This window comes from Myotis nattereri (assembly GCF_964212035.1).
Source record: "Myotis nattereri genome assembly, chromosome: 9".
NCBI classification, from domain to species: domain Eukaryota; kingdom Metazoa; phylum Chordata; class Mammalia; order Chiroptera; family Vespertilionidae; genus Myotis; species Myotis nattereri.
The window spans coordinates 27,509,672-27,523,507 of NC_138084.1; the positions used below are offsets into that span (position 1 = coordinate 27,509,672).

The 13,836-nt window shown below is 39.1% G+C and overlaps 1 protein-coding gene across 2 annotated transcripts in view; it reads right to left on the bottom strand.

Moving 5' to 3' along the window:
- Positions 1-13,836, bottom strand: part of NELL1 (neural EGFL like 1) — a 702,892-nt gene that overhangs the window by 20,625 nt on the left and 668,431 nt on the right. For both annotated transcript variants that reach the window (XM_081098633.1, XM_081098634.1), the window contains one exon: positions 3,411-3,604. In XM_081098633.1, coding sequence (XP_080954759.1) covers positions 3,411-3,604 — 194 coding nt within the window. The remainder of the gene's footprint in view (positions 1-3,410; positions 3,605-13,836) is intronic.

Genomic DNA, 13,836 nt, shown 5'->3' on the forward strand with positions numbered 1-13,836 from the left:
TCTTATACTGTATACAAGAATAAACTCAAAGTGGACCAAAGACTTAAATGTAAGGCTCAAAACCATAAAATTCCTAAAAGAGAACATTGGCAGTACACTCTTTGACATTGCTCTTAGCAATATTTTTTTTGGATATGTTTCCTTGGGCAAGGGAAACAAAAGGAAAATAAACAAATAGGACTATATGAAACTAAAAAGTTTTACACAGCCAAGGATTCCATCAAACAACCTACTTAATGGACAAAAATATTTGCCAATATTTGCCATTTGCAACATGGATGGACCTAGAGGGTATTGTACTATTAAATCAGACAGATAAAGACAAATAACATATTATTTTACTTATTGTGGAATAAAAAAACCAATATAAATAAACTAAAAACAGATGGTTGTCTGATAGGAGGGAATTTGGAGGATAGATGAAAAAGGAGAAAGGATTAAGAAATACAAATTGCCAGTTATAAAGATAATCACAGGGATTTAAAGTACAGCACAGGGAGTATCCTATATAATAAAAGGGTAATATGCAAATAGACCAAATGGCAGAACAACCAATCAATCAAATCGTGATATGCTAATGATATGCTAAGGCTGCTCAACCACTTGCTATGATGTGCACTGACTACCAAGGGGCAGATGCTCCGACCAGACCAGTAGGTTCACTTGCTGCTGGTGTCTGGCCAATTGGAACTGAGCGAGATGGACTGGACACGTTCTGGAGCCCTCCTGCAGTCCCTTCCCAGCCCAATCGTGCACCGGTGGGGTCCCTCAGCCTGGCCTGTGCCCTCTCACAATCTGAGACCCCTCAGGAGATGTTGGAGAGCCAGTTTCAGCACATCCTGCAGGCCACTCCCCTTGGGAGGGTGCCAGACCTAGGGCTGGCAAGCACTGATGCAGCAGCATGAGCAGCTCCTAATTGATGGGACTGATTGGGCTTGAGCAGGTTTGAGCCCACAGCAGGTACAGTGGGGCCTGGGATGAGCAGGTGAGGCAGGTAGGAGCTTCAGGCAGTATTGGACTGTGGGTTTCAGCCCAATCCCTGCAGGCCACTCAGAGGGACCCCACCCATGCATGAATTCGTGCACCAGGCCTCTAGTACTCAATAATAGTGTAATCACTATGTATGGTGTCAGATGAGTTCTAGACTTACCAGGGCAATCACTTCATGAGTTATATAAATGTTTAATCACTGTTATATACCTGAATCTAATATAGTATTGCATATAAACTGTAATTGAAAAACAATTTAAAAAATCATAATGGAACACCTTCAACTATAAATAATGAAAACAAACAAGAAGAGTCACAAATAAATTCTTTTTTGATGATTATTTATAGAATTTGATTTAAGGATCTTTATTCAGCTCATTAAATAAGACTTTCTTTATCCTCCACAACCTCCTGAAAGATATACTATTAATGAATAATAAATCCAACTAGAAAGAAAAAATATGTATGAAAAGAAATCTGCCTAGTACTTTATAAAGGAGACAGTGGCGATGGGGCTGGCATTATATTAACAAAATAAGATTAAAAATACTGTGGCAACTTCAGTCTAATTCTCTTAAGACTTAAAAGGAACTCTACAAGTGAAAATTAGAATAAATCAACTTAGGCTGGTTGGGTTGTTAGCACAGTTAATGAAGCTTTGGAAAACTTTAAATGATTGATAAGTCCCATGCTTTATCATGGACTTAAATAAAACAAAAACTGAAAAAGAAATGTTGGTTTTACCCTAATCAAGATTCAACTAAAATGTTTTGCCGATTCCAGGGCCTGGGGATCTAGAGGGCATCAAATAAAGATGGGGTCAGGTTGTGATCATCCTCTACAGTTTAGAAAAACAATATTTTCTAGAATAGATCTAGTATAGGAAATTTTCTACATTTTGCTTGCAGGGAGACCTAAGAGCCAATCCCTTCCATAAGCCATACTCAGCTCGTCCAATGCACAACAAGCTTCTCTTCTCTTAAAAATGTTTTGCTTTTGAATCAGTGCCACATGGTTTAATATTTGTACTTAATAACTTGAAAACTTCTTAATGGAAAATGTCCCATACATTCATTAATTTAGTACTGAATTGGGAGTTTGAGCTCAGGCAAGTTGGAGTGACTGATTGCTTAATTGGTTTTACATATGCCAATTACATCACCATATCATCTGTAGAGTGTTATAGGACATAAGGCAAGATGAGAAAACTATGAAATTGGGGGGCAAGCAAGTGGAATTCAACTCCCAGCTTAAACATTTATATCTTGTGATATTTAGGACACATTATTTGCCTGGTGACTTAGAAACTCAGTTTTCTCATCTTTCAAAGTTGAGCTATATTAAACATGATACTGTTTTTAAATTACAGATTGCTTGGAACATGGGTGGTGCTCCATAAGTGGGGGCAGTAGACCTAAGTTTGAATGTACTAAACTAGGTTTATTAATAAGGGGAAAAATGGGTGTTGTGGGTAACGACCTAAAGACTTGATAATAGGTATAGCTCTCCTAAGTAGGTGTCCCAGGTCTCTTGGAGGTATGACCGATTAGAAGGCAGGTAAAAGAATTGCAGCTTTTCAAGATCTTTTTAAACTGTTTCTAGGGAGCAGTTGGAATTTCTCAGGAGACCAGCTCTCTGAGGCTACTCAGCAAGTAATTTATTGTGGTTCCCATGCCCATAAAGCCCAAGATTAAACAGGCTCATCCCAAAAGACATAACTATACAATGCAAGAGCTACAGCAAAGGAAACTGAATCGGCAAGATCAACAAAAACTGAAATAACGCATAAGGAAATCAAACACTTGATAGGCTCATTTTACAAAAGCATAAAGCAAAACCAGTTGATGACAGAATTTTATTTCTATAAGCATTAAAGTCACTTCTGAACAACTTAATGTAAGGAACAGCATGGCGCTGAGAACAACAAGGAATGTATCATTTAAGATGAGGCCTCCATATTATCATTATCATTTGTTCAGCATGGAGGTGGGGCCTGTCTCTGACCACTGGAGGCATGTCTCTGAGCCTCGCTTTTCTGGTTAATGTCACCACGGAAGGGAGCAAGTTCATACGGGTGATCATTTCAGGCAAAGACTAGTTCTAATTAGCAAGTCTGTGTAAGTGTGGGATGAGGGCCCATTAAAGCTCTCAGCCGACCAACCTGAAAGGCACTGCAGGCCCTCATTGGGAGGATTAACTGCCTTCTCGGCCCTGCAGCCCCTTCTCAAGCTCACACCTCACTTTTCCTTAAGAGCAGGTATGCCTGCCACCCAGCATCATCATTAGCTGTTGGGTGGATTAGAAGAGGAGAAGCCTTTTCAGGAACCACAGGACACCCATGGGTCAAGAGGCTGGAGGAAGCAGTGGGGAGGAAGAGAAAAAAGTACCATCACAAGTTCTGCAGTATACATCCATCTTACCTTGCAGGAGCAGACAGAACACCTATCTTCTTTCAGGGTCCACACCTGCCCATTGTGCTTCACTCCTCCTCCATGGGTGCAGTCACCAGAGCAGGAGGGCCCAGAGGGACAGAGGCAGTCAAAGCCTCCTGCCAGGTTGATACAGGCAGAATCGTTCCAGCAGGTATGGGTTCGTAAGGCACATTCATCAATGTCTGCAATAAAGAAAGCATAGAGCTTTTGAATCCAGCCAATTATTAGAAAATACTAATTACTTACAATAACATCAATTAACATTACTGAGCATTTACCTTGTGCCAGGTACTGTGCCAAGCTGCTCACATGCATAATCTCATTTATGCTGCCAGGCAGCTTTGTGGTGGAGGATCTGTTCTTATCTCTATTTTGCAAATAATGGAGCTGAGGTTCATCACCGGAGTTAATTATCATGCCCACTGTCATTTAGCTAATAAGTGGCAGGTCTGAGATTTAAACTTGCAACTATTGCACTCCAATTACTAAATTATCTGGTAGTGGCTCTGTACTAACTTTAGAATAGTTTCAAGAACTATACCATCCTTAACAGTGTAGATGCACCCTATGGAGAATTGGGTCTTTTAGAAAAGATGTGAATAGATTGATTACACCTGAGTTGGAACAAGTGGGTAATTAGGGAAACCCTGAACCAGTAGACTTCAAGCAGATCCTGGGGCCAAGGATGAATGAAGAGGAACAGTTCTTGGGAGGAGCTTTCCTAATCAAGCCTCACCATCATAATGGCCAGCAGCACGTTACCAAGTGAGAAAACATCTCAGAGCTACCGTAGGGAATGTTGTGGATGGTGATGAAAGACACACATTTATTTTGCTTTTTTTTTCATTGATATCCAGGTATGGAAGGAAAGCATAAATCCAGTCAGCCCTCCCCACATTCAAAGCTCAGGTGACCTTAACAATAATCCAGGGAGTTGTTCAGCCCCAGCGGGCAATCTATTACCTCACAAGGTAACCAATTCCATCACTGAATTACTCTTACAAATGTCTTCCTTAAATTGAAATGAAATATATTAAGCAGTAGCTTCTACTTCTTGGTACTAGTTCTGAGACCATCCAAGGAAAGCCTTTTTCTTATTTATGATATTATTTATGCTAGTTGAAGACATTGGTCATTTGTCTATCAGAGTATTCTACTCCACTGATCAGTCTACTGTCATGACCTTCAATTATCCTTCAAATGACAACATTGATTCCAACAAATTGTTGCCAAACGTTTGCTATGCATAAGATTCTTTGCATATATAAGACATTGTCCTCATGAGACGATAAGGAGAAACACAAGTTAGAATAAGGACAATGTAAATTAACTTATTCTACACCCCAAATTTCATATTAAATATGTATAAGGTTGCAAGCACTTGATTATGGGCTAAATTAAAAAAAAATTGTCATTGGTATTAGGGTCACCAAAGGAGGGACACGCAAAGCCAAAGTGGTGAGGGATTATAAATGGATTAGGTCATCTGGATAGCAGATGGGCTGTGCACCAAAATGGCACCAGCCCCAAAAGATAGGAAGTGGGAGGTTTTAAAAGTTCTCTAGGCAGGCTTTTTCTGGGCAGAGAATTCTCTTTGCAAGTCCAGATTCTGGAAACTCCAGAGGCAAGAGATTATGGTCTTAGCAAGTGGAATGTGGTCTAAGCAAGTGGAATATTCCTTGTGAAGTGGCCTAAAGGTTAGTTCCCAAGGGAGAGGGTATCAATTCAATTATTTGATCAGACCTAACAGCTGGCACTTTCCCCTAAAGTGCTCAAAGCAATAAAATGCTCAAAAGCATCAAATAAATTTAACTGCCGCCATTTTTTATATATTGCTTCAAAGTATTTCAAAACCTTTTTTCTCATGAATTATGCCATATAATTAATTGCAAGATGAAAGAGTTATTCACATGATACAAAAGAAGAAACTAAAGTGCAGAGATGGCTAACTGGTCACACAGCTAGCACACGTCAGAGCAAGGATTGTGTCCTGGAGCTTCTGATAGGTGCACTAGAGTTCTTCCCACTATACCATGTCAACTCAAGATCCAAAAGTCTGTGCCACCTTTCAGTGTATTTTCTGGTTTGTCTACTTTCAATGATTTACCCTCTGGACATTGCAACTCATTTTCAAGGATAAGAGCTTATGTGAATCTTCTTCAGTTTAGTTAAAATTTTGAGAATGATACAATAAGTGAAAGTTTGCTAGAATTTTGAAACTACTGTAACTTAAAAATAACGAGAGAGACATGACCTATCTTTTCTGCCTGAAGGCAGGCACTGTATTGGTATAATACTTGGCTTCACAGCACAGGTACAAAGTAGAAGATGTTAAGAAATTCCAATAATATTTCTAGAAGCTAATTCATTCTGAGGTTTAGTTTTTTATTTTGTTCCACCAACTGCAGCCTCAGTCAAGACATTTAGTTGATGAATAATGATTTCTTCTTTGAAAACTGTGGAGATGATCCCAAATTAAGATGCCTAGATTCCAGGTTAACTATAAGACCGCAATTACTCCTCATTGTTCCTGGTCATGCCCATGTCATTGCCAAAGCATTTTACTAGATGATGTTCCTGCCTAAAACCTCTCGCATCTTCCACTACTCCAAATCCTCCTAATTAAAAGTGTGGGAGTCATATTTGAAAGCAAGATCTTTCATTTAATTGAGTGCATACTATAAATATTTTCATACAAGTCATTTGACATATCACACTATGTGCTCTTGATCATATTATCGAGCCTCTTTGACCCCCATTTATCTCTTGTATAAAACCATATCCACTTAATCTAAGGTTGTTTGAAAATAAAAATGTAGATAACATAATAAAGTCTGGCTAAATATTTGGATTTGATTTATTAAATATAAATATTTTAGACAAAATTCAAGCCCCACCTCCTCAGCTAAGTATCTCACAATATGAAGCAAATTCATATTAACCATTCACATCCGAATTCCCACTGTAATGGCATTAAGTGGAATAATACTAAAGTGATCCATTGCATTACTCTGACTCCCAAGTTTTTACTGAAAGAAACAATTAAATTATTTAATCTTATACTTCTCTCATCACATTTATAGTTGAGTTTATATGTTTAGGAGATATAGATAGAGAGTAAATTGATAGCTAGACCAATGGCTCATTACATACATAATCATAACAAATAAAATTTAGATTTTCTCAAACTCTCTATTTGCTCAGATCAACATTCTTATCACTGGGACTATTTCATTAGCCTCCTTTCTGGTCTCCCTGACTTTAGTCACTTCTCACTCTTATTCTTGGAGTTTCAATTGTGGGCCCAATCAAAAGAATTTAGGGAACCTTGAAAAAGTACTGGTGGACAATTCCCACTACTACAGAATGATTTAATTGGTATAAAGTAGCATGCAGACATCTTGGCTCTGTTCAGCCAGATGAGGATCATTGCTCTAAACACTTTCCACATGGGAGTGGTGTTTGCTCTAAAAGCAAATGTGTCCATGTCACTCCTTTGCTGTACACCTCTCAGTGGTTCTCTGGTGCTTAGAATAAAAGGTTCAAACTCCTAGCAAATCCTATAAGCCCCAATCTTACACTTTAATAGTTACCTTCTGCCTTTCTCCCTTTCCACTCAAAAGCCATAGGTGATACACAGACCATGTTGTTTCCTCAGTCTGTGACTTTTCTTATTTGAGCACTCCCCCTTTTCCTAACTCTACTTTTTCTCAGCCCATTTGTAATGGGGGGCGTATAAGTAATTCATTGAAAAGGTAAGCACTTCCCTTCCTGTGGTATCTTAACTGCCATGTATTCATCAAAATTGTGACCAGATATCACCACCCCTCATTCTGCAAGACAGTCACTATTCACATTTTGCTTTCTCTGTACTTCATATACCATGATGTTCCTGCATTCATCTCTCAGGAGTTACATGTTTAATATACCCACCTCCCTAGATAACTAGTAAGCTCATTGAGTGCAGAGACTAAATATTTTTGTTTTTCTTGCCTCAGTGCCAACTACAATGTAATACACTGAGGATGTTTGATGTATTTATTTAAATTACTTAAATTCAAGAAATTTACAGGCTGACACTATTATAGAGCCAAAATTCATTCTCTGGGTTGTTCACTAAGCCTAAGACATAACCACAACCCTCTTCTTTAGGGAATACATTTAATTGTGAAGTTTTTGTGTGGAAAAGTCCTTGGGTTTGGTTCAAAGTATGATAAACACAGCAAAATAGGAACACACTCAAATAGCAAGGCAACTTACCCTCCTCCCTCCCATCCCAGTTTCTTGTCAAATGTTTGAATATAAATACAGAGGAAGGCCCATTAACAAATCACTAAATAAATTGTCTGGGAGAGTAATTTCAACAGATCCACAAACAGTGGCTACAGAAGGATATTTAATTTATGGTCTCCTCTAAAATCTCTAAAGTGGCATTTAATGCCCAACTATAGTATGCTTTCTCAACATTTTGCATCACAAAGTTGCACACATATTGGCAGTGTTTTCCTCTCATAAATTAAGACACCTGAGCATAAAGATGAACACACCTAGTGTGAGCACTAAAAACAAAGTGCAAAACCTGGATTTGCCTTTGTCGTTCCAGAATCAAAGGATTTCAGACTTGAATATAAGACCACATTGCCTACAGAGCTCCATGTAATTGCTGTACTGATGACACAGAAATCTCATTCTGCTTCCATGCAATTTAACAGATTTATGGAAAGCCAGATGTTAGCAATTATGGAAACTGACATTATTCATATTCTTGGTAATACAGACCTGTTTGCTCTGCACAAAACTAAATCTATTATACATGTCCCAAGGCATCCAAATGGAGGAGGCACCCTATTTACATATAGCAACTGTTCTCTGCTGAGCAAACACAAAGACATTCACCCATGATATTTACCCACATCATCAGACCAATGACAAAGGGGTGATGAAACAAAAATCAGGCAAGATATTCCACACTCAGATCTATAATCATTAAAGTATACTTGTTTTTTTTTTCTTATTGTAAGTCATGGCTTTCTGTAATTTTCTTGTTTTTCACTTTGTACATTCACTATTTAAATGGTCCATGCTCAGATAAAGTTTTTTTTCAATAAAATTCCACTGCTAAGCTTACATTAGAGTTAATTTTCTTGCATTGACATTTTCACAATTTCTGAAAGCTATCATTGTACTCAGATTTGCTTTCAAAAAAGTCTGCTTGTGCCTACGACTACTAGATCTGCTTTGTTCTTTAATTTGAGGTTGTTAGATTACTTGAGCATGTAAGAAAATACAATTCAGAGCTATTTATACCAGCAGCAAGTAAACCAAGCCCAGCCTAGCCCCAAACAATCTCCCCACACTTCTAGAAAAAAAAAAAAGTGGCTTTGCAGAAGTTTGAATAACATAACAACTGTAATGGTACCTGCCTCAGGAGCTGAAACTTCTACGAGTTCATTTCAGAGATCCAGGGAAATATTTGTCCTCCAAGTGGTTTGGTAGCGGTTAGGTCAAAGGAGAGAACTTCTTTATTACCCCCTTTCCTTTCTCTTGAGAACTTCTCACAACAAATCTAGTTTTACTTTCAAACTCAAAACAGGTGATATGTCAGAAAACAAAATTGAACGTGGGGTTTGACTATACAGCTGTGTGTTCTGACTTGGAAAGCATTATCAGACATTAGTAGCTTAGAAATGAGCACAGAGCTGGGGGGCTTAGAAACGATAAATAAGACAGAGCACAGGGGCCTTGCCCACAGTTAAAGCAGAATCAGTACTGTTTCCCTTACTGGCAGAGAGAAAATTTCAGAAAAAAAATATATACAGGCTGCACATGAGCAAAGTTAAGTGAAAGAAACAGTAGAGAAATCTGAGGTCTGACGGGGCTTGCAAAATGCAAGGCTGATGAAATTTCAAGCTCCAGAGTATGTTTCAGGTCAGAACAAGAGAGGTTATAGCTGAGCTCTATGTGTGCTAGTCTTACCCCACTTGAATGTCTTATAAGCCTTTTAGAGAAAATTCTATTAGGAGTGGGCTGACACACTTTGGATACATCAGAAGAGACTTACCAGCAAAGTGAGGGGCTCAAACTCATCTTGCTTTAATGACACTGAGGAGTTCTGCCCGAAAAGGCAAAGCCTGAAAGATTAGTGAACTACAGCTTCATCTACTTGAGATGCTATCATGTATCTCTCAGGAGGAAGGTCCAATGCCCCTCCGGTGTTGACTCTACAGTTACTGCCTCTAGTCTCTCTGGAGTAGGAAGGAACCCTGTCCTGTGGCCTTCCTCTTACTGCCCAGTGTGTAATTTTGTTATTCTCCAGTGAGTCATCCCCTTTTCCTTTAACTAAGTAGACTTTCTTGGGCAAAGAAAACACCTTGCTTAGGCTCACTCTTTTTAAAATATATATTTTTGTTGATTTCAGAGAGGAAAGGAAAGGGAGAGAGAGATAGAAACATCAACAATGAGAATCATTGACCAACTGCCTCCTGCATGCCCCCTCTTCCCCCCCCCCCCCCGATTGAGGATGGAGCCCGAAACCCAGGCATGTGTCCTGACTGGGAATTGAACCATGACAACCTGGTTCATAGGTCAATGTTTAACTACTGAGCCACACTGGCCAGGCTTGGGCTCACTCTTACCTGATCCACTCCCTAGATGCAGGTCTTATTTCCGGTGTCTACAACAAGCAGCTACCCACATGGACGCGTCTATCCTCTCCCAACTGTTTGTGACCCTCTCTTCAAAGCCCAAATACTGAAGGTTCTCATGACCATTAGTTTGCACAGTCAGCACCCATCACTTAACAGATATTGTTGTTAATTATTTCAGTTTAAGAGCTGGCTTCTTGACCCTTCCAGGATATAATACTGCCCTATTTATCCTCTTATTTCTTCATTCATCCAGTCACTAGTAATCAATTACCAGTCAATTAACTAATTACACATATATTTATTGAACATCTACCCTGTCTTAGACATTGTGCTATGGACTGGGGATAAAATGGGCAAAGGATACAGACATGATCCTTTAAGTATGGACCTGGTAGTCTTCTCCCATTTTTTAGGTCAGTAACATTTCCTAAGGTTCCATCTCTGGTTTTGGTTCACTTCTCCTCAGTGGAAGCAGTATTACATACCAATTCAAAACTTAGGGTTTGGAACCCAGCAGTTATGGGTGCCAGTTAATGTGACCTGATGTTCCAGTTTTCCTGGGACTGTGGGGAGTGGCGGGTGTTCCTGAGATAGATGACTTTCACAGCTAAAATCAGACAAAGGGGACAAATGAGTCAACTGCATCAGTCCTATCCCTGCAACTTATTGTGTGTATGACTATGGAAAACTTGCCTAATATCTCTAAGCATTGGTCCTATCATCTGAAAAATGTTGATAAAAATCCCCCCTGGGATAATCTGGTAATTTCAGTAAGTACATGAGTATCTTACAATAATGGCTCAAAATGATTAGCTGCTGTTCTTGTTCTTGTTTGTATGGTCTGTATACTTTCCCTCTCATCTCACGAATGCCAAGGTCGCATCTCTTCAGGATATCTTCAAACCTGCACCATTAGCCCTGAGCTCTGTGTATGCAGCCAACCCCACCGCTGCCCGCTAACTGGGGATTGCCACTTGAATTCTGAATTCCCACACAAATTTCCAAGGATTTGATCAGTACTTTGGATAGCCCAGCCCAAGAATGCTGACACTCCACCTTTCTCATGAGCCTCAGTCAGTAGACCTGGGCTCATATTACATGACTCATATTGAAAGAATATAGTTTGCTGACCCTCCATGAACTTGCCTTGGTCACTGACTACATTTTACTTGTAGGCTGTACACATTTAGGTGTTTTACTGCAGATGGAGAAAAGTTTCTTCTAGGCAGGAAAATGAGAGTAAAATAAAAGCAGAGCAGCCTTCTGAACTAACCATTAGTCTACTTTCTGCCATGAACAAATCATGTTTAAGTGATAAAAAATTGTTTAAAATCAATTCAATTCTGACCAATGAGAGAATAAATTTTAAAAAATCTATAAATATAGAAATACCTGATATCCAAAGAGAATTTTACTGTATAGAGGCTACAGTATTGATGCCAAAGATTTTAGATTTATTCATTTTTATAGCTGCTGATAGGTGGGAGGGGGGTTGTATTATTACTGCATCTATATCACAGAGAAGTAGAACAGATATGTTTTTATAAACTAATCAATGCCTAACCCTGGGTTATATGCATTCTGTTGTTATATTCATTGTGTTGTTAATCTCTTTAACAAAAGATCACCCTCAACTGAAAAGAATTATCCCTCCTACTTTTATTTTGTTATTATATATCTTTATGTTGCCTTGTGTACTTAGCTGTGAACATACTGTTCTATTTTTCTTATTCATTCAAAAGTAATATTCTGGTTTATTTATCTTTGTGTCCCCGACCACATGTTTTTAAGAGAGAGAGAATGGAAGGGAGGGGTAGAGACAGAGAGAAACATCAATGTGAGAGAGACATCAATAGGTTGCCTCCTACACATGCCACCAACCAAGACTGGTGATCAAGCCTACAGCCAAGGTACATGTCCTTGACTGGAATCAAACCCAGGACCTTTCTGCCTACAGGGTGATGCTCTGTCCACTGAGTCAAACCAGCTAGGGCTCACCATTCCTTTTACAGTATATTTTACCTACTAAGAAATGGGGAAACATGTATTGAATTTGAATCTGGTTGAGCTGTGATTTAAGAAGGAACCCTGTCCTTTGGATCCTCAGTGTTTTCTTTACATGAGTACTTCTCACCTTTGCAGTACTGAGCTAGAACAGGAGTGGTGACAGATGAAGAGCAGGGTAGAGGTGAATGGCAGAATCCAGCTTCAGGATAACAAAGAGCTTTCCGAGAATTAAATAGCCTTCTCGGACATTCCATATTAATGGAAACATCCACAGTCTCTCTAAGCGAGTATTTACCAGCAGGTGCCAAAGAGAGAAAGCCTGGCATGGAGCAGCGTGGTTTCCTGGTCTGCACTGCAGTGTGGTTAGCGGAATCCTTAGTGACAAATATGCATGGGGAGTCCAGCCAGGGGGAAACCAGAACTAACTCTGGTGTTTTTTTAATACATTTTTATTTATTTCAGAGAAGAAGGGAGAGATGCAGAGAGATAGAAACATCAATGATGAGAGAGAATCACTGATCAGATGCCTCCTGCATGCCCCCTACTGGGGATCGAGCTCACAACCTGGGCATGCACCCTGGACCAGAATCAAACCCTTCAGTCCACAGGCCAATGCTCTATCCACTGAGCCAAATCAGCTAGGGCAGAACTAACTCTGTTTTGACAAATCATTCTCTCAAGCAAGTTGTCAGATGAGAAATAATTTCTTCTCTCTCCCACACCAAGGAAAGGTTTTAGGCACACAGAGGTCACCAAGGAATTTCATTTACTACCAGAAACACCCTGCAACCTACACAGAAAGCAAAGGTGGAAAAACACTGTTAGAGGTGCAATTCTAAAATCATGTCTCAATGAAAATAACAAGAGGGTCACATTATAACCCCCAAGAATTCAAAGACCTTCCATGGCTATTATTTATTGTTTCTTTTCACCACTTCATTTTGGCCCCTGACTTCCAGGAAGTGACAAACCTCTTCCAGAAACTATCCCCAGGTAAGGAGAGTTATGGCATTGATCAAGAACAATAATTGGGACTCCCACAGCCAAGAAGGGCAGTCCCTACAGAGAAGACCGAGGAGCTACAAATAAATCTTAATGGGAATCTCATTATCTCAAAGATTTTTTAGCAGGAAAATGACCCAGTTTGAGTTGCTACAAGGTCATGTATCTAGGGATTGGCGGAATCTTATGTTGGAACCCATATTTTACTTATATGTGTCCCCACTAATGGCTTTAGTAAGCCATATCACAATTTCTCAGCTGTGTGGCAAAAGAAAATTCAGACTGTACTGTTCTTCAAGTTTATGCATCTATAAAATGGGGGATCATAACAAATAGCTGTTATGAGAACTATAGGACAAATTGTTAGCACATACTAGTTTCTTAATGATGATCACAGTCAATAGCTGGCTAATTTTAATGGCTTCCCTTTTATTTTTTTTAAGAAAGGCATTTCAAGCAAAAGGAATCAGAGAACAAATTTGTGCAGGTATACAGAAAATCACATCAATACAAACAGAGGGTAGGAAATTTTGTCAGAGACACTACTATATCTATACAGCTATATTTTATACTAAAAATAGCTTCACACACATATATATAAAAAAGTACCAACATGTTTTCACAACAAAATAAATGTTTCAACAATGTTGAGAAACACTAACATTATGAAATAGGATTCACAACTTTCAAATCATCCTAGAATATAGGGATCTTTATAACCTGGTCTCTATTTCCATATTCAGGGTTCTTTTTTGTCA